The 22031-nt window shown below is 40.0% G+C and overlaps 1 protein-coding gene across 2 annotated transcripts in view; it reads left to right on the top strand.

Moving 5' to 3' along the window:
• The first annotated feature begins 11530 nt into the window (after window positions 1-11530).
• Rasgrf2 (Ras protein specific guanine nucleotide releasing factor 2) overlaps window positions 11531-22031 on the top strand; it is a 219976-nt gene continuing 209475 nt past the window's right edge. For both annotated transcript variants that reach the window (XM_042691066.1, XM_042691065.1), the window contains exon 1: window positions 11531-11873. In XM_042691066.1, coding sequence (XP_042547000.1) covers window positions 11586-11873 — 288 coding nt within the window. In that variant the 5' untranslated portion in view covers window positions 11531-11585. The remainder of the gene's footprint in view (window positions 11874-22031) is intronic.

Here is a 22031-nt window from a genome sequence, read left to right as displayed (position 1 = left end):
TATAAATACACTCATTGATGAAAATAAGTGAAAATGTATATACAATCGTTTGAAAACTCTCAGGCTTGATTTTTCTGAAGTTATTTCTCTGAGCAGATGGCAGGCACATGGATCTCAGAGGTTTCCTTTCTAATCTTGCTGTTCTCACTGCCTTCTTAATTAACTCCCATATAATTTATGGATTGGGTCAAGGCCTAGACATTTCTGCTTCACAGAGACCACCATCCTATAAAATGAATGCACGTTTCAGGCCAAATGATCACCTTTGATTCCAGTGCTAGAGAAGAGCAGGACTGTAATTTGAACGAAATGTGACTATTGAATCCTTGCAGGGAAAGTGAAACATGCTCCAGGTGCTGATTGCCAGGCAATGTTCTTGGTTCCAGAGGATAGCCTGAGGCCATGCCAGGTGGTCTTCCCAGGAAATTGAATTTGTCCCTAGCATAGGAAACTTGAATGTTTCTATCCCACAGGAAATGGATTATTATCTATTATCAGCTTGGTGAGAAATAAAAGAAAGAGGATAGCAGTAGCTGAAGGACTGATTAAAAAAAAAAACCCCAATGAAAAAACATTGAGATATTTGTTGAATTTCAGCTAAGATCAAGGAGTATAAGTAGAATGGTGATGATTAATGAATGTATATTATATGCACTGTATTGTGCTAAAAATGTATATGCATTAACCTCCACAATGACCCAATAAGGTCACCATTATTATTATTGTTGTTGTTATTAGCCACATCATTATCCCTGTGTAGGGCTGTGGAATCAGAAGGCACATTTCTATTGGATTCTGAGGTGCCAGCTCAGAGTTGCCCAAAGTTTTACTTTTGATGAATGGCAGATCCTACCTGTAAACCTTGATTTAGATTCTGAGAATCAACTCATGCATACCAACCCCAGAGACGGGAAGTTCACCATCCGGCAGACATGGGAGTGTGCTGAAAGCAGGATCAGTGCTAAAAGTAGGAAGGCAAGCAGGTACATGTGGAAGAGACAAATGCAGCCTGGCTTTGTTGCAACCTACTTTTGTAATAACTAATCCATTCCTACAAAAGTCATTCCCTGGAGAACAGCACTTAATTCTAACCTTACAATGTAATATGCTTCTTTATACCAAGAGCTGCTGAATGCTTTGAGCAGGAGATGCAGTTGGACAAATAACACATTCACTCAAGTACAAAACAGAGAATGGCAACAAAAAGGGCCATCAAATGATAGTCCTGACTTAGCATAGGTGTAACTCCCTAGCACATATGCTTGAACAGTTTTATTATCTTTAAGTGGTTGTATGAAGGAGATGCCATTCAACAAAGTGGCTTATGAATACGATGCACTGTGATCAGTGTCACCCCTTTCTTCATTCTTACCCATCCCTCCTAACTCAACCCTTCTCTCTCTTTTCTTAATTTTTGTAGGATACACACTGAACTGTATTTTAAGTAAGCTCTTCAACTTATTTAAGCTATGTGCTATTGTGAAAATTATTCAACCTCTCTAATCCTTAGCTCCTTCTTTGTAAAAGAGTGGTAATGAGTATCCAAAGGTGATTGTGAGGATAAAATAATTAATGAAGAAAGTGACCTAGCCTAATATCTTGTCTACAATAAGTAAGCAGGTGCTATGTGTGTTTACTACTGTTGTGATTTTTTTCTACAATATTGCCAAGCCCCTGGCTTCTTCAATTGAGGGGTTAATCAACAGGAAAATGCCAGACAGACCCAAGAGTCTCAACTGAGTATGTTATTTGGAATATCCAGTGTGTTTGGTCCAAAAGAATAGAGAGGAGGAGTTCAAGTGCTGCTGGAGCAACTGGGCAGAGAGGTTCTTGGCTTCTGCCAGCCTCTAAAGGATCCCATTAGTCCTTATTGCTCCTTTTCTTTCCTTCTGTCCTCCTTGAACACCAATACTGAGTTTCTGTACCTGAAATCAAGAATGGGTTGGGTGTCACCAACAGGCTTTAGATCTTTACTCACAATCTGGAATCCTCACATTTCATTGAAGACTCATTATTTGGGGGGTAATTTTAAAACACATATAGTGAAAGGCATTGTGAGATCTCCTTTGATGGAGGCAGAGGCTTGTTCAGTAGGTTTTGCCTATGAAGCAAGAACGGCCTCATTTCATAGGGCAGATGGACTTGCAGCATTAAAAGTTAGGGTAAAACATCAGAGACCCCATGTTGTGAGCTAGGGCACTGCCCTGCAGGATTGGGACCAGCAGGGAATGTCCTTGCTCAGCGAGATCTGAGCAAGGGTCCTGGATCTGAGGAAGCATGTGAGCTCTCCTGCTTCTGAACTGCCATGACTCAGACTTATAGTAGCAAGGGCTGGTAGGGGTTGTTGAACTGATGAATGATCTGGTCACGGAGACCATAAACTCTTTTCTAGTTGGGAAAAGCAGAGTTGGAAGTGTAGGTTGTATGTTTGAAGTTTACAGCCAGGGCCTTCTAGCAATGAACCACTGAGGAATGATAGCCCATGAATGAGTTCTGAAGCTGGGAAACAGCTGATTGTCTGGAGTCTGCAGATTAGGAGCTTGTTCTCAGATCTGCTTTTTGCCCTCCCTCTGTTCTGCATCTGTTTCCTAGCCTTTGGAGGACTACCTGAGAAGAGGCATTGGTGAGTTTGGAGTGTAGGAGGTGGGGGTAAGGGGGAGGGAGGTCTACCTCTCTATCTCCTCCCATGTTAAAGTTTGCTCTCTTTTTTAAATTTTAATGTTTGTATTGTTTTTGTAAGAGTAATGTGCAGAAGTGTTACTGTTATGTAAGTCAGGTAATGAGTACATTTCATTTTGGACAACATCACCCCTTCCCTTGCTCTCTCCAGTTTTTCCCTCCAGTCCCACCCATGAGTTGTATAGTTTATTTTCAATATACTGTCTAGTGAGTACCACTGCTGCATTTGTTCACCCTTTGTCACTCCATTTCTGTGTCTCCTCTTACCCTCCCAAAGACAACTAAATGAACAGACAAGACAAAAAGAAAAGAAAATGAAAACAGGGAAGAAACAAACCTTGTTTCCATTTTCTGGAGTTCATTTCAATGAATATTATTTTATCTGATCAGAGGCATATAAGCAATGTGTCTTTGTGTTCCTCCCGTAAGAATATTCTCCTTTATGAATGCCTAAAGTCCTGTGTAATTTATCATATCCTGTTGTGTGGATCTAGCTTCCACATATGAGAGAAATGTGCCATTTGTGTCTTTTCTTTTTCTTTTTCTTTTTTGTTGTGGGGCTTGAACTCTGGGCCTGCGCACTGTCCCTCAGGTCTTTGGCTCACGGTGAGCACTCTACCACTTGAGCCACAGTGCCACTTCTGGTTTTCTGGTGGTTTACTGGCGATAAGAGTCTCATGGACTTTACTTCTCTGGGCTGGCTTTGAACTGAGATCCTCAGATCTCAGCCTCCTGAGTAGCTAGGATTACAGGTGTGAGCCACCAGCGCATGGCTCCATTTGTTTCTTTGAGCATGGCTTACTTCACTTAACATGATTTGTTCTAGGTCCATGCATTTCACTGCAAATGACATTATTTTATTCTTTCTAATGGCTGTGTAAAATTTCATTGTTTACAGGTATTGCATTTTTTGGGATCCATTCATCTACTGTAGGATATCAGCTGTTTCCATAACGTGGCTATTGTAACAGCAGCAATGAACATGGATATACAAGTATTAACGTTTGGATCTTGAATGTCCCCTAAAGTCCCATGTTAGACCTTTGTCTCCAGCCAGTGGTACCATTGAAAGACTGGAAATTTTAAGAGGTGGATCTAGTTGGCAGTCTTAGGCCAGTGGAGAGACATTTCTGAAGGAAATATTAGAGTCTCATCCCCTTTCTACAGTCTTTGCTTCCTGGATCCCATGAGGTGATCAGGCCTCTTCAGCCATGTGTTTCCACTGGTATGTACACATGTCAAAGCAACAGAGGCAAGCAGCCATGGACAAAACTTTTGACAATGCTGTGAATCAATATAAACCTTTCTACCTGATAAGTTGATTGGCTCAGATATTTGGTCACAGTACTAGAAAGCTGACTAACACAGCCCTCCTCTGCCTTTCTGGGATCAATAGTCATGGCCAAATCTTCTTGTGGTTTCAGCTCCTGCCAGGCAAGCCTCCTGCGATTCTAGCTTAGTCAGATGACTCAGGTGACCTAGGTGTTTGCCTCTCTTTGCCTCTCTCCAGCCTACAAGTTGCAGTAGCTTTCTGTAGTCTCTGACTTCCCACTCAGAATCTTTCTAGTTTCTTAGTCTTAAACCTCTGAATAAAGTTTTCTGTTTAAGTACTTAACATTGCCTAGCTGCTTCTAATATCTCCTAGCCAATTGCTTGTCCTCTACACCTTTCAACTTTATATGTTGCCCTTAATTTTATATCACTCTATGCCCCTATTTCTACTGCCTCCCTACAATATTTCCTCTTGTCCGTTCAGCAGCTTTCATGATGCTTTACTTCTCTTATTAGGAGAAACAAAAGCTCATAAAACAACTCTGACAAAAAAAAAAGCACATCCCCAGTGGTGAGTTTATGCATTTTTAAAACACCCAATGGCACATTAATGATATACTGAAAGTAAAGACTTGCCAATGGTAGAATTTCTTTTTTTCTAGTGTCCTTCAGAGGCCTTTGCTGTCCAGGAAAGCTGCCACTTGTAGGATTCTTTTTCTTCAGTGCATGTAATTGAACCCAGGATGTCACCCATGTTAGCCAAGTGATCGAAACTTGGGCCAGCGACTTCTGGGTTTTGTGGCAACCAGTGAGCACTGCTCTCTATCACACTTTAGTGGACTCTGTTCCAGATTTCTTCCCATCCCATGCTCCAAATGCAGCATGGTGGAAGGATGTGGATGGATTGCCAGTCTAACTCTGGCACTGGAGCCTCACATAAGAGTATGGTTGTTTTTTTTTTTTTTTGCTAGAGGTGAGTGGCTGATTTTTTCCAACTATAAAATACACAGATTAACATATTCTTTGTATATGTTTTTATTTGTACTAAAGCTTTCACAAAAACTCTACATTTTAAAAGAATCTTCCCATGTTGCTTGAGAGCTAAGACCAGCAGTTAGAGAATATCATTTTATTTGCCTCAGGCGAACATATGCTAGCTACTCTATGTGTGTATGCAAATCTGACACATTTATTGCTTTAGAATGTGAGAAGTTTATCATTTAAAATAAACTATGCCAATTTAGTGGCATAGAAATTTGATAGTAAGCTCTCAGCTTGGTAGATATTAGGATATCTAGGAACCTGCTACTTCTTCCCTCAAGTACTCAGAGGGACTTAGCCTTAAATGTGCTTGTGAAAGGCTCTTAGAAACAAAGGGGTTATGCTTTGACAACCAGGTTTAGGAGACCAACCTTTTCATTTGTTGAGGAATAAAGAGAAGTGACTTTTAGGATGTAAGACTTCCAATGCTAAAAGTCCTGGGCAACCATGGTGGTCATACCATGAAGACCATATGGCAGGCTATAAGCAAGGCTCCAAATTTCACAGCCAATCTGCTATGGTTATCCAGGCTGGCATCAAGAAGGAAAGCATCTCTCATTGGCTGTGGTGTTTAATGCCCAGAAGGAATGCAGCTCTTGGGGTAGCTGTGTTGATTTATCACCAGAAAGAATCTCTTTGAATCTTTGTACTAGGCTCAGTAGAATTAGCCTTTTAACCCACAGAGCTGGGGTAGATGAGATACTCTGAGAGAAGAAGCAAGGAAATACTATATAGACTACAGCTTCAACCTCCTGACTCTGCTATGGGCCTAGGCAGAGGACAGGGACTGAAGATAAACAACAGGAGGAGGGCTACTGTGCCCTCAGATGCGGTGAGTGTTTGCCCAGCTGTGGAGTGTATGCAGTGAGTGGGTGCTTCTCCTTCCTAGCTTGATGCTAGGGTGGAAAGGAAACTTGAAAATGCAGGGCCTGGGCTATTCCCTAGCTCATTTTTTATTAGAATTTTTAAGGAAATTTAGTTTTTCCACTGGATTGGTTCTTATAAAGGCTAACAGGTGTTCCTGATATGAAGCTAGGACTAAAAACTACTGTCTGTTCTTACAAGGTTCAACACAGAGCATGAATCAAGTTAAAGGACTACTAAGGAGGAGGAGAAGGGAAAACAGAAAAAGAAAGCAAGTGAATAACTTTGTAACACCTTGCTAGTATAAATGAAGACAGCATAGAGGAACTCAACAAAAGCTATTGGTCCCTAGGGAGGTGAGGTGGTAGAGAAATACTCTATAGGTATGTGGGGACTAGCAGGAAGGGGTTGGGCTGGAAGAGAGGATAAAGGAGGTTGAATAGAAAGACATTATTTGCAACTACAAAAATGAAACAAGGAAATTTGCTGGGGATTCTATTTTTTGCAGGAAGAGGCAGGGAGGGTGTTACAGGAGTAGATTGATTAGAACACAGTGTAAACCTGTGTGGTGATGTAATAATGAAATCTCCCAATATATAAACAAAGAAAATCATTCTCCTTACATATCTGCTTGTGCATAAGATTTTGATTTGGGGAAGGCATTTTTATCTCAACCTAAAGACATCAGTGAGTATTCTCAGTAGTATCTGGGCCAGGGTGTAACTTCTTTTATTTTGCATAAAAAAGTATAGTTTAACAACAGCTCTGGTCTAGCTGTTTGTGTCTAGATAGTTTGTGTTTAGAATAGTGACTTTTATTAAGAAAATGCAAAAAAAAAAGTGCCACACTTTCCAGTAGAGGTGTATCTCATTTTTAATGCTTGAAAAACAAACATTTACTACTCAGAATATTACAGTTAGTTGACACATCACAAAGACAGACAAATGATTTTATTAATTCCAAGTAATTCAGAGTAGTATTTTGCATCTCATCTTTGGTAAATAAGAAGTTCTGTTTAGATAAAAGCACACTGGGAAGAACCTGGCTTTACTAATTATCAAGAGAGGATACAAAAGCAGTTATCTTTTGGAGCTAGCAACACTGTTATCCTTTAGCAGTTATCTGAGATTCTAAGGGAAGCTGAATGATGAAAAAATAATCCATTCCCGGGCTGGGAAGGTGGCTCAGTGGTAGAGTGCTTGCCTTGCATGCATGAGACCCTAGGTTCGATTTCCCAGCACCACATAAGCAAAAAGAAAAAAAAAGCTGGAAGTGGCACTGTGGCTCAAGTGGTAGAGCGCTAGCCTTGAGCTGAAGAGCTGAGGGACAGTGTCCAGGCCCAGAGTTCAGGCCCCACGACCGGAACCCCCCCCACAAAAAAAAAATCCATTTCCTTATCTATCAGCCATCAACTTGACCATTCGATCTGTCAAGCCAAGAAAAGGTATCTTGATCTAAATGAAATGAATGAAATCCCCAATAGGGCATTTTGTTTGCATATTGAAGTATCTGATGTAAAGGAAGTAAAAAGGTCTTACAGTCGGGCTCAAAATAGAGATCTTTCTAAACTTGTCTTATTCTTTTCTCCAAAAGCAGGAAGAAGCTCTTATCTGCATTAAAACCAGACTGCTCCTCCATCCTCATGCTGAAATCTTCTCTCTCTTGGAACAGAAGACAGGACTGTAACCACACCTGCCCAGACTTCATTTCCAAGATACAGTCTGCTTCTTGGGTGCATTCAAATGCCAATAATCATTTAGATCATTTAGGCTCCTGAAAAATTTCCACTTTCCCATTTTCCCCATTCTATAGGAAAGGAGGTACAGTATATAAAGTTCTGAACTGTTTGGATTAGTGGTTAAATATACTCTGTAATTTCTACATGTATCTCATAAATTTGTCTTTTCTCCAATTTATTTGTCCTTGTCGTTTTATTCTAAAGAGCAGAAGGGATATTTATCTTTATCTTTCCCAGAACCCAGTCCTGGGGAATGTTTGAACTACAGCAACCATAGAAAAAAGATTATTGGAGAAAGTAATTCAGCTCATTCAAATTTCTACAAACGAGCCAGCATCTAGGGAAAGGAAACAAATTTAAACCTCCCTTCTGTGTCTGGAAGATAATGATTGAGTTGGGGATTTTGAAAAGCTGCAGATTAGGTTGTACACTTCCCACCTCAACTTTAAAAGCTTTGGACAAACTCAGATAAAATGTCTCTTTCCTTTTCCCTTTCTTCCTTCTCTCTTTTTCCTGCCTCTCTCTCCTTCTTGCTCCTTCTCCTCTTCCCTCTCCCTTTTCCTTTGTCTCCTTTTCTTTATTCTTCCTTAAATTGTCTGAATTGACTCTTCGGCTATAGGTAGTGTTTTTCAGAGATGACCACCTACTGCCATGTTTTCCTCTTGTCTAGAATGGGAAAAGAGGACACTTTTACTGTTATTAGTGAAAAATAATATGCTTCCCCCCTGATGCCTTTAAACAGGCCCTCTCAGAATTGGATCCACAAAATGCAAGCGACAACAATAATGAATCCACAGAAGTGCTTGTTCCCACCTATTTGGAACAGAGTCCTTTGGGTAACCTGTTTGATCAGCTGGGGGAAGGGGAGTATCCTCATTTCCATAGCCTCCTAGCCCTTTGTGCTTCATGGCAGTGTTCCATCGGTGTAGTCTCCATGTGAATGAAGGCGCACCAGACCCACCACATCTGTCAGACACTGACTGGGTATAGTTTGTTTAGACTGCCCATAAATTTCTGATTTTCACTTTTAAAAATCTTAGAGAATGGTCTAAATTTGCATGTTGGTGCTCTTCTTAACAAGTCAATGACCAAATATTACTCATTAATTTTAGAAAATATTTGTGAATCACTTGTGTATGCATACAGGCTCTCCCTCTGGTATCCTGCAAGGATTAGAACAGGGCCTTCACCCGGAAAGCAGTTCAGAAGAATCTTCTAACCATGAATCTGTCCTCCTAGCAGCTTCTGAGCATGCCAGGATTGTGAACCACGTCTTGTGCACATCACCTCGTACCGCATTTAGGTTATAAACTTATGATCAATAAACAGGTGTTGTAGTGAATTTTGATAGCTAAAATCCACTATAGTCACCAGCCAAATTCTGGAGGCTACAGTTGTTTTTTTCCTCTTTCACTGATCGAGGGCATATGAGAACCATTCTATCTTACACTGTAGGAAGCAATGTCAGACAAGAAATTGAGACTAATACTCCATGAGGTTCAGATGGACCTTTAGACAGATGGAACAGGTATGTGAGGTTATACTTAGTAGTGGAGATATTGCTTAGTGAGAGAAATATTCTTTCACATCTGGAAAAATAAACTCCAGTGGGTTAGAAGGTCTGCATATGAACTGTAAAACTGTTTGTACTGATTTCACATCCTTAATGGCTGGCCTTGAAAACAGAACTCACCAGCTACACTTGATGTCTCTACTTGCACCTGAACCACAGAGAAGAAAGAAAAGGCCCCTGTGACAACCACCATCTTCCCATATCCAGAATCTGGCTCAAAATCTCTTCTGCACTTCATTTACCATCTCTCTACTGCTTTCTCCTCTAAAGAACAATGCAAGTTCTTAGCCAGGTTAAATACAACTGGGCGCTGCACTGCCCCTTAGATATGTAAAAATATGTAAAGAGAATGACCACTGTTCTCTCAGCCATTTCAAAATGGCAATTTTCCTATTACACAATGTTTAATAGGGGAAGTTTTTCTTGATGGACAAAATGCAAAAACCACTCAGCTGCTCAGTGGAGCAGAGTTAGAATACTTAGCAAAGGCAGCTTTACAGAAAACCAGATGAACCCTGCAGCGACCAATTGCTGAGCACACAAGTGGCAGGACCAGACAGGTATAATGTCACCAAGTTACAGCCTGGAAAAGCATTTTTTTAGTTCTTATTTTTTAAGATAAACAGCTTTTGGCAAACCATTTTAATAAGTGACCAAGAATAAAGAATTGACACATTGACACTTCTGGAATTTCACTAGCTTTCTCTTGAAATTTCTTATACATTATTTCCTTTTAATTAAAGAGAACATTTTTATTAGAACCTGTTATTTGTACAAAGGGGTTTCATTGTGATGTTTTCACTCATGCATACAATATACCCTTGATTAAATTCACCTTCTCACTCACCATTTCTTTTCCACTTAGATTTTATAGCAGGCTCGGGGGAGTGGGATGATGGTTCTGTAGCTGTGGCTGCGTGATTTGTTAATCAAATGAATTCCTGTCCTAGCAAGGGATTCTGGTAAACCTGTGATAGCTTGGCCTATGCGTTGGGTTCTGTGTAGTATTGATGGTTTGGGTATCAGTTTAACAATTCTGCACAAAAAGTTTTAAAAAGTTTTGTTTCTGTTATCGTAATCCTGTGAAAGACAGGTGCCCAGAAAGAACCGATGACTCTCTGGGAACACTTGGGCTTCTCTCTTTACCTTTTGCCTCCTGCTTTAAATACTCCCATGCAGGTACAAGCAGAAAAGTCAACACTGTGGTTTATGCAAATCCATCCTGGGACTCTAGCTACTGTCCTGCAAGTTAGTAGGTTTGTGAAATGTGGGCATGTGAGTAAACTTTTTGTGTGTTTGTTTGTGTATGAGTGTTTTGAGGGTGAATGTATACGTTTGTGAATGTGCGTGTACTTAGGATCATGTGCTTGTGTGACTCTCTACCGGTGTATATGTGTATTTATGTTGGGTACAGGTATATATTTTTGTGTTTCTTGTGTATAAATGTGGGCATGATTGTAAATGTATGTTGTGTGACTGTGTGAGCATCTGGCGAACACTTGTGATAGTTGTGAATTTACATTTTTGTGAGAAACGCACAGTGAATATAGTTGTGCATCTATCTGTATTTGTGAATATACGGATGTGTTACACGTGGCTGTAATGCTGCTATGAGTGTGCTCATTGCGTGAATGCGTATTTGTGAAAATGTGTTGTGAGTACGCACAGTCATTTGCCTAGAATGTGCACATTGTGTGGATTATTTTTGTGTTTGAGTTATGGGTTCTGGATTTGTACAAAACGTGTGCATTGTGGATTTGTAATTGCCTGTGTGTGTGCGTGACCGTCTGGTGCGTGTGAGCGTGTGTGTGGTGCCCAGCGCCTCCACCTCCCCGAGATAGGGCCCCATCCTGGCGGCGCAGGGGCAGAGGCCGCCGGGCCGGGCCGGCCGGGCCAGGGAGGGACTAGCTCTGGGCTGAGCGGGCTGAGCGGGCTGCGCGGTCTCGAGGCTGCTGCGGCGACTTTGCCCTTTAAATCTGTCCGCAAGCCGATTACGGCTGATCTCCCACGTGACGTTTTACCTTCTGTCTCCGGGAGCGCGTTGCCCGAGGACAGTCCTCCTCCGGCTGCCGCGCGTCGCGCACCCCAGCCCGACCGTCGCGGGCTCGGCTTCTCTAAGTTTGGGCGCAGCTGGGGCGGGCTCGGGCGCCCTCGGTGGGGCGCGGGGGAGGCCGCTCTCCACGCGGCGTCCCGGCCTCCTTTCGCACGGGAGGGCGCGGTCGGGACGGAGAAGGTGCTGAGCGCCCTTCAGACCCCCGCATCGCCGCGCCCGGGAGGCAGGCAGGGTGCCCGGCGCGCTGACTCGGGGAAGAGGGCGCCCGCGGCCAGGCGCGCCCTCGAGGGCGGGAGCCGGCCGGGCGATGACAGCGGGGCCGAGGTGAGGCGGGAGGCCGCCCGAGCGCCCCCGGCGCCCTCACCATGCAGAAGAGCGTGCGTTACAACGAGGGGCACGCCCTGTACCTGGCCTTCCTGGCGCGCAAGGAAGGCACCAAGCGCGGCTTCCTAAGCAAAAAGGCGGCCGAGGCGAGCCGCTGGCACGAGAAGTGGTTCGCTCTTTACCAAAATGTGCTCTTCTACTTCGAGGGCGAGCAGAGCGGCCGCCCGGCGGGCATGTATCTCCTGGAAGGCTGCAGCTGCGAACGGACGCCCGCGCCACCCAGGACCGGTGCCGGCCCCGGAGGCGGCCGGGACGCGCTGGACAAGCAGGTACCGCGCGCCCTCCCCGCCCAGGCGCCCCGCCTCCGGCCGAGGGTCTAGCTGTGGGCACCGAGGGCTCAGCCCAAAGGCCCTGGTGGGGACGGCGGAGCGCCGGCTCCCCGCGTCTCTCCCGTGCGCAGGCGAGGGGCGAAGCGATCAGTTGGGATGGAGATCCAGCTTGCTTTATTTCATAATTCTGATAGTGGTCCTTTCAGTTTCTCCATGAATTATCTGGTGTTTCTCTAGGCAGTGTTCAGAGGAGGTTTTTTTTCCCGGGGGGAGGGTGGGCGACGTGTGTTGACACCTGTTGGATTTAGGTCGACAAGACTGAACTTATTTGAGAAAGTTAGGTTTCTTCCTTACCCAGCTGGCGCGCGTGGATTTCTTCACCTGCACAGAATCCATTCCAGGCTCTGCTGAGAAACATTTAGGCTCCCAATTCGGACAGACATTTAAAAAAAAAGGTGGTTTAGGTCAGTTTACCTTGCCATCATTTGACCCACTGGGGTCAATTATGAAGGTAAATATGTACCAATTCACCTCAGGATTAAATTTTGGTTTCTGCAATTTTGCTGTGTTTTAAAACATGGGCATTAAAAATAAAGCACACTCTATATTTGTAAATGTATGCTTTCAAAGTAAATGCGACCTATTAGTTGTGGGTTATAATTGCATGGGTTTTATTCTTCGCTTGCCCATTGAGGGGGAAGGGGTTACATTTTGTAACCTCTGTGCTGCTAATTCCTGTAGACACGGAATTGGTGTTCTTTCATCTACTATTTGATTAATAAACTTAAAACAGACTAATTTTATGCTCCCCAAAGTTCTCACGTAGCTTCTAGATCGCAACATTAAAGAAAAAAAAAGGCATATTGTCTTTGCTGTTGCAGAAAATATTTCCTACCTGCATTTTCTGTGCATGCAAGTCAAACCAAACCTTATCTCCTGCATCACCGAAAGAAGATGCCTACCTAGCCTCTTGGGGCTCATAAAACAATACATAAAATTAAGAGGTGTTAAAACTAGATCAACAAAAGTTGATTTTTTTTTACTTTCTCTTTCTAGAGTTTCACTATAAATCATTAACTAACTTAACTCATTAAACCTGTGTAATGCTTACAAATTTGTAATTTAAAAACTGCCCTTTGGCTTTTGAGGGTATATTCATAGTCATTTGAAAACTGATTTTCAACTTGGAAATTAGAGAGTGAAACTACAGATATAAATGGATTTCAAGTTGTGTATTTTAGAATCTAAATTGCAAGAACAGTTTTGAGGAAACAGATTTTTTCCAGGATATATATATATATATATATATGGAGAGAGAGTTTTCATATTATCTTGAGATCCTTTCAGAGAGCTATATATTCCAAGGCCCCACAGAAACCAAAACAAATAGTATTTTAAGTAAAATCATCTGAAATAAGAGGATTCTTTAAATTACTCTGAATATATATCATTAACCGAATTCCCAATTCTTTGGTTTGCTTGTACTTATTATTAACGTTAGTCACTTTGACTTTTATTTGGAGTTGAGTTTGTTACCTGTTACAACTTATATGACTGTCTGGCCTGTTATGTAAACCAATATTTTTCTACTGGGAAAATATCTAACCTGTGGTCTTCAGGATGGCTTTCTTAGCCAGACTTTCATTCCAGATTCTATTGGAAGTACAAAAGAGATCATCTTATAAATGATTCCCCTTATCTATCATGTAGGCTTGGCCATGTTACCTATCCTAAGAAGTTAGGAATTAGAACCTCTGAGGTTTGTAACAAAACTGAAGTGGGAAGATGCGACCATTCCAGAATGAATTAGAAGTTGGGCTGGGAGACCTCTTAAGTTTTGTCACATTAGGTGTGCTCAGTTAACGTGGGTTAGCCTTGCAGACTGATGCTTCTTTTAGATACTGCCTGTTGGGGTTTGTCTGGAGAATTAAGAAGAGACACTGTGGAAAATAGAAATAACGAGGAACTTTGTATCAGGCAATTGGTTCATTTCAGTTAATTGGGATTCTGTTGTGTTCAAATGGACTCAAACTTCCAAGATGTGATGACTTGAGTCAACCTGAGAGTTTTCAGGAGGATGAGGAAGGTGAGCAGATCTCCAGTCTGCTCCTCCATGGATGCTTTGGAAGTTTTTTATGTAACTTAAACCTTATAAGTATACATGCCTTTGAGGGCTTGAAATAGTACTTGGGAACACAGTTATTTTCTTCTACCATGTTTCCATATGAATTCTTTGGCTAATCTTTTGGTATTTTTCCCTCCCACTCATCTGAATCTCTCTTTCTCTCTCTCTGTCTCTCTCTCTGTCTGTCTGTCTCTCTCTCTCTCTGCACCTTTGCTTCATTTCCCCACAGAAGTCAGTTGCCTCGTTTGTAAAAATTAAGAGTTTGCATAAGATGATTTCCAAGTTGATTCACCAATATTGGTACCTTTATTTTCCAAGATTATGACAGAGTGTGAGCTTTTTTGCTTTGTAGAGAATGTGAAAGGCAGTTTCACAAGCTGTAAAGATCATGGATGTTTGTAATAAATATCACATTTGAGAAGCTAAGGATAAGTAGGTGACTGAAATGGGTATTCTGATAAATCCAGGTCAACAGATGCACACACCAGTAGTAACAACAACAACAACAACAACAACAACAACATTAACCATGGCAGAGACATTCTTATCATTTGCATCTGAGGGGGACATTATGTTGTAATGTCTTTGCAAGTTACAGTGATTGACACATTTCTTGTTATAAATTGCTTTTAATCATCCTTGAGAATTTAAATTGTATTTTTCTTACAAATTAATTTTTATTTCTGTGTGTGTGTGTGTGTGTGTGTGTGTGTGTGCACGCACACGCGCCAGTACTGGGACTTGGACTGGGGGCCTGGGCGCTGTCTCTTAGCTTTTTCACTCAAAGCTGGATCTTTACCACTTGAACCACCTCTCTACTTACTGCCTTTTGGTAGTTAATTGGAGATTACCTTGGAGTAATCTCTACCTTGTGAGAGTCTCAGAGGACTTTCCTGTCAAGGCTGCCTTTGAACTATTATCCTCAGATTCCAGCTTCCTGACTAGCTAGGGTTGAGTCACTGGGGCCCAATCTTATTTCTAATTAATTGGGTGTTTTAGTTAAGTTATAAAGAAGAAAATATCCATTGGTTTACTTCATCTAAATAATACTTCAAAGTAAGTTGGTTGACACACAAAAACATTCAAGATGTTTTCAGTCCATTGTCTTAAGACATTTGCAGTTAAGTGGGGGGAAAATGTCCAAATAGAAAGTAGGCCCAATATTTCATTGCTCCATTTGTTTCATTCTATCCCAAGAGTTCACTTCAGTCAGTTCTTGGTTGATTGCTCGGCTCTTGTAGCAGCATTCCATAGTGACTTCTTTAGGATATGAACTGTTTTTTTTTTTAATTGTTTCTTTCCCCCTAATATGTCTGAATATCTCTTATTTCCCAAATAGTTGCATTTGTAGAAAACAAGAAACTTCAATCTCCTTCCAGGTATAGACATTTAAGGAGAAAGGGAACCTGCATTTATTAAGTACCTTCTGTATCCTCAGCTTTGATATTACCTTATCTAACTTGAAACTTTAGCTTTCAGAGATTACCATCATCACCCTCATCATCACCATTGTTAACTTTCACTTTTACCTATGCTAGCCCTGACATCCAGTGAGTTCTTGGTAGTTCTTGGGAGAGAGTGAGGGAAGAGAGGACAGTGTCCAAAAAGAAATGTACTCATTACTGCACTTATGTAACTGTAACTTCTCTGTACATAACAGCAATTATTATTTTTTTAAAAAAGAGAGTACCTTGCTAAGGAGCCTCCTGTATTTAAATCCACTGAACTTCAAGAAATAGGAAATCTGGAAGGATGGGAGTTGGAGGTGTAATACATGAATCACTGTTTTGTTCATTCTTATTTCTTTTTAAACACAAGTTAAATGATGCTTGTTAATTTTTGAGAAATACAACTGTAGGCCATTGCTTGTTAAAGAAAAATGAGATTTCTTTCCAAACACAAAAATTTTTCATAGTATAGCACCTTGCATTTGCATTTGGGATGCAGGTGTACATACACCCTGGTGAGGTGTTTTGCCTGTTAGCAGCAAAGATGTATGGCCACAAAACCATCTTTGTTATCTTTTTTTTCTGGTAATGCTAAGTGTCTCATTTATCCTGATTTTGCTTTCTTAGAAGTAGATAGACACGGGTCTCCCTAGATCCAGAGGTAAAAAGTACTACAACTACTGCTCATATTTGTGCTGAATAAAACCTGTTGGTTTTAGAAAGATTGCTGATTACATGATTTCACTGTTACTTGATTGCTAGACAGATATTTTAGCCTTCTAACTTGGCCACAAGGAAAGGATTGGAAACATTTTGTTGAATTAGGCAGAACTGCATGCAAACTCTGAAATATGTACAGGGGATAGAGAGTGTGGATAGTGGATTTTCATTCTAGCTCATGTTGCTTAATAACTTGCTGGACACAGTGTGAAAAATAAAACAATGATGCTTACTAAAACATGAAATGTTTAAAATTATAATCGATGGAATAGAAATAATCTATTACTTGAAATTTGTAACTATTCTCCATTAAAATCCATCGTGGATCAGCAAAATTTAATTATTTTAACTTTTGCTATTCTAAACATTACTATTAAATTATTGTAATTGTTAAAATTCAACAGATGAAAATACATCTTTGACGTGATAGATGTACAAAAAACATCTTATTATGACATTTTTCTGTGTTTTTAAATTAAATATCGACTGCCTGTGCTATTGAATGATGGGAAATGTTTGTAGCTAATAACAATTTTTATTCTTACTTTTGAAAGTGAGAAAGAAAACAAAGACAAATATTTCTGGCTTTAGCAAGCAAATACAGATACTGTTGTTAAACAATGATTATATTGCTGTCTGTTATATATAGATTATATTTTAAATTGTCATTGCCCACTGTCCAATACTATTTAAATATAAATGCACTAACCAATGTAATTTAATATTTATAGAATAGAAAAACGAAGGTTATTTAGTAACAAATTAAGTCAGACTGATGACATAGATTTACTCAGGCCTTACATCTTCTCCAATTTCAAAGTGGTTTTATGTTTTAATGCCTATTCATTTATCTTATAAGAAAGAGATATTTTTCTGTATCTGTAAGTTTGTTTCCTTCAGCTCCTGAATATTAACAAATTACCAAGCTGTCATACATGTTATGAATTTGCAGATTTTTGTGTTATTGACATTTCAAAGAGTGAGTTATGGATCCAATCTGTGTGCAGTTTGAGAAGCTTTATATTTTAGGACAAAGAATGTGTGGTGATTCTTTTATTTTAATCACAATATAAATGCCTCTCTGAAATTAGGTTACCTTGAAGACTATGAAGCATCATGCATTTATTAAACAATGATTCTTCAGTCTCTGGTGGGCTATATCAGGGACAAATGTATTCTCAATTTGCAATGGGCAACCCAGTGTAGGTACTAAGAAGCACACTTTGTGATATTGTGCAATGGTGAAATCACTTGATGATTCATTTCCCAGAAAGCATCCCTCCCTTTAAGCACCTTACAACCCTTAGTAAAATCTTAATTAATACTTGAATGAATGTAGAAACAACATAAAGTAAGAACATGGCCCTTTGTGAAATGCAATATTGACTATGTTTTACGATTTGGCTATTAATCTAAATTTTTTATTCTTCTAGAATATTCATTACATTTCCATTAGTATAACTTTAACATTTTAGTTGATTGAACAGTTAAAATACATTAATCTGGCTCCACCAAAAGTGTTACCATTTTTGTCCAATGAATTGAAATATGATTGCATATATATTTAGAAAGAAAGTGGCTGGCTATTTTCTCATTGTTGATGCGGAAAATACTGGCATCAGTAAGTGGAACGGAGATTTAGAAAGCAAATGGTCTCATAGTTTTCCTTTTTACTGGCTCTTGGAAAACAGATGATTCAAAGTAAAATAAAAATTCAAATAATTTCCCTAAAACTCTGCACAGTTACTGTAAAAATGCTCCAAATGCTCTTTTAGGGAAAAAGGGCAGAAAATATTAACATATTTGAATTGTTATTGAATTGTTGAACTCAAGGCTTCACTCTTGCTCAGAAAGCACTCTTATTATTTTATAGCTCACTCATCCCAAGTCCTTTTGTTTTTAGTTTGTTTTTCAAGTAGGGTTTCCATTTTTGCCCAGGCAGGCCTCAGAATGTGATCCTCTGATCTTCACCAAGTAGCTGGGATTATAGAAATGCACCACCACGCTCAAATGATATGTACAAAATAATGTATATTAAATAATATACAATTTCTCTTTCTTTTTGAACTATGATGGGAGAAATGATAAAGCTGAGGAAGTCTACACAAAAACCATTTGCAGCATCAGAGCAAGTGAATGAGAACTATAATTCTTGTAAGATCTGAAAAGATACAAAATGAGGCAAAACAAGCTATGCTTGAAAATATAATTTATTCATCTTTTTCTTTTAAAGAATTTTAAGAGTCTTTAGGTCTTCCAATATTTACAATAAGACATTGCTGGTACCATAATGGTCAACATGGCCAGAATGTGAAGGACTGTAGTTGCTGGTAATTTCCATTTTTTTGTTTGTTTGTTTTTTGTTTGTTCTTAGCATGTTTCTTTAATGCTGACTATTTTTTTTTAATTTTTTAAATTTAATTTAAATTTTTTTTGTGAACATACTGTATAGAGGGGTTACAATTACATGGGCAGGATAATGCATACATTTCTTATCAAGCATTGCAGCCTCCTCTTTTGTTTACCCTTCACATCCCTTCCCATCCTCCCCCCTCCCCCACCACCACCCAGTCCCCCTCTCCCCCCCTCCCCCGCACCAACGTTGTAAAGCTCGTTTTCGACATGACCTTGTACTTCTCATTGTTGCAACAGATCCACCTGTATCCTTAAACGACTTGTTTTCCCCATCTCCTCCACAAGTTATACTGACATCAAATATAGTGAAAGCAGGGGTTATACTGTGGGGGAGGGACATACAAAGCAACAAAGAGATAATCTTATAAATGCGTTAGAAACAAATGCATGAAATAAAAAAGCATTAAAATACATATCTAAGGGTTCATTTTCCTAACATCACATTAGCTGACCTTTTCCGCTTGACCCATACATATACTAGATATTGCAAATAAGGGAAACCATGGGACCTATGTTTCTTTGGGCCTGGCTTACTTCACTTAATATAATTTTTTCCATTTCCTAACAAATGGGGCAGTGTCATTCTTTCTGATGGAGGCATAGAATTCCATTGTGTATATATACCACATTTTCTTGATCCATTCATCTACTGAGGGGCATCTGGGTTGGTTCCATATCTTAGCTATGGTAAATAATGCTGCAATAAACATAGTTGTGCTGGTAGCTTTAGTGTGGTCTTGTTTGTAAACATTTGGGTAAATGCCCAAAAGTGGGATTGCTGGGTCATAGGGGAGCTCTATGTGGAGTCTTTTGAGGAACCTCCATACTGCTTTCCAAAGTGGTTGAACAAGTTTACACTTCCACCAACAATGAAGTAAGGTTCCCTTCTGTCCACATCCCCTCCAGCATCTGTTGTTGTTAGAGTTCTTGATTATAGACATTCTAACTGGGGTGAGGTGGTATCTCAATGTTGTTTTGATTTGCATTTCTTTTATGGCTAGGGATGTTGAACATTTCTTCATGTGTCTATTGGTCATCCTTCTTTCTTCTTCAGAGAAGTTTCTCTTCAAGTCTTTAGCCCACTTATTTATTGGGCAGTTGTTTCTTTGAGGATTTGTTGTTGGGGGATTTAATTTTTTGAGTTCCAAGTATATTTTAGATATGAGACCCTTGTCCGTTGTATGGCTAGTGAAGATCTTCTCCCAATCTGTGGGCTTTCTATTGATCTTGCTAGCTATGTCCTTTGCCATGCAGAAGCTCTGCAACTTCATGCAATCCCATTTGTCCAACCTTTCTTTGATTTGTTGTGTTTCCGGGTCTCTATTCAGAAAATTTCGGCTGGAGCCAAGGAGACCTAGGGTTTCTCTTATTCCATCCTGTAATGTTTTCAGAGTGTCTGCTTTGACTTCGAGGTCTTTGATCCTTTTGGAGTTGATTCTGGTGCAGGGTGATATATAAGATCTAGCTTTAGTTTTCTACAAGTAGTTAACCAATTTTAATGCTGACTAATTTTGACAATGCCTGGTTTACTTCCTGAACTGTGACTATGAGCCCATACCAGAACTGGGGCTACTCCTTCCTACTAGAGAGACAGTTTGAAAATGAGGTGGTTTTCAAGTTAGTAGTGTGGGACTAGGAAGGTGATAACTTGCTCGAAATCTCATTAAATACATTACAACTTGTTATAAAAGAAGTTATGCTGGGAAAATGTCAGGGATGCCCGTAATCAGAGGCCACTCCTATCTGGTGTCAAGCTACTTTGTTTATACTTTAAGGGTATTAATTAGTTTCCAGGTGTGGTGAAAGTATTGGGTATGGTTTATTTCAGGAATAGAATAGTGTAAGGTTTTAGTCTTGGTTGTGCTACTTACAAAATACACAATCCTGAACAATTTCTCCTTCTCTTCCTCACTCCCTTTCTTCCTCTCTTTCTTTTTCTCTTTTTGGTGATACGGGTTTGAATTCAGAACTATGAGCTTGCTAGCAGGCACTCTATTGCTCGAGCCGTTCCTCTGGCCCTTTTTCCTTTTGATAATTTTTGAGATTGGCATTTGTGATCTCTTGTGCTTCCTATGTTTCTGGGATGACAGGTGTGTGCTAACACACCTTGCTGCTTCTCCTAAGTCAAAAAATCTTTTGCCTGGACAGATACAACCTCAGAATCCCACATAGCTGAGATCAGTGGTATGCACTGTGGGACCCATTTATTGGTTTAGATGTTTTTTGTTTTTAAATTTTACAAACGTTTCCCTGAAGCTATCTTAGAATCTCAACCCTCCCAATATCTGCCTCCAAAGTAGAATTCCAGGTGTGAACTAACAGCATCTGGTGAAATTTCTCTTTCTAGACTCAGTTTCCTATCTAGAAGATGGAGATCGTGGCCATGCCTTTTTCAATGTGTTGTCGTGAGACTTACAAATGAAGTAGGCCGAGCATTAAGAATAGAGCCATGCACACAATACACACATCCTGTCCTTTTGTTAGCTCTTTTTAAATATATTCTTCATTGATTTTCTTCTTTCATTTTTACTATTTGGATCCCTTGGGAATTCTCCCCTCCCCAATTTCCCTTCTTGAACTTAGTCCTCTTCAACTTTCAGTTAATTTTGTTTTGTTTTATGTTTGCCTTCACATACCGCTTTCCTTATTTCCTAGATTATTTTAAAGCAAATCTCAGACCTTTCATGATTACCCTCGTACATAAAACAGTATTTTCCTCTTTGGCATAGCACTTATTTGGCATTGAAGATGCACTGAACCAAAAAACTGTCTTGGACGGAGTTTTTAATATGTTTCTGTTATAATGTGTTTTATTATAATGGCAGTCATCCTTTTGTTTCTTTGATGCTGTAAGAAAGAAGAAAAACCAAAGACAGTTGTTATGAAAACATAAAAGAATGGAATTCACTTTTAAATAAATTCCAGCATGTAAAGAAATGCCATGAATTCAAGTTGTCGTGAATAATGATCACATCTGGCTGTGGAAGGACACTGAATATTATAAGGCAATATCAGTGTGAGTGTTCTTTGCTGCTATGGGGGTCTGTTCTTCTTTGAATGGTGCTATTGGCTGGGTCATTTTCAGCATACTTATTCCTCTTCAGATTCTCCTCTTTCTGTATCCCTGCAGCTTGCACTACTCCTACTTCAGAGTGCCATGCTTTCCCAATGGAATCAGCTCAATACTGTGACCTCTTTTTTCCTGTTTCAACTTTCATTGCTATCTGCTACTCATCTGCATATCCAGGTGTATATTCTTGTGAAAGTGAATCTAAGTTGTTTCCATTTATATTTTGGAATAGATAGAATCATTGTTCTTTTACCAGTCCATGGATTGTCTGCCAAATAGCTGGGGCTTCAGCTAAGAAAGTATCATGGAATGTTTAGTGGGTGTAATGGGCATTATTTGATATTATTTGTACTGATGTAATCTTATTCATTATGATAAGC

Source organism: Dipodomys spectabilis, unplaced genomic scaffold, assembly GCF_019054845.1.
Source record: "Dipodomys spectabilis isolate Male_0828 unplaced genomic scaffold, ASM1905484v1 ptg000140l, whole genome shotgun sequence".
Taxonomy (NCBI): domain Eukaryota; kingdom Metazoa; phylum Chordata; class Mammalia; order Rodentia; family Heteromyidae; genus Dipodomys; species Dipodomys spectabilis.
The sequence above is the reverse complement of the archived record's forward strand: the minus strand, read 5'-3'. Positions and strand labels throughout refer to the sequence as shown.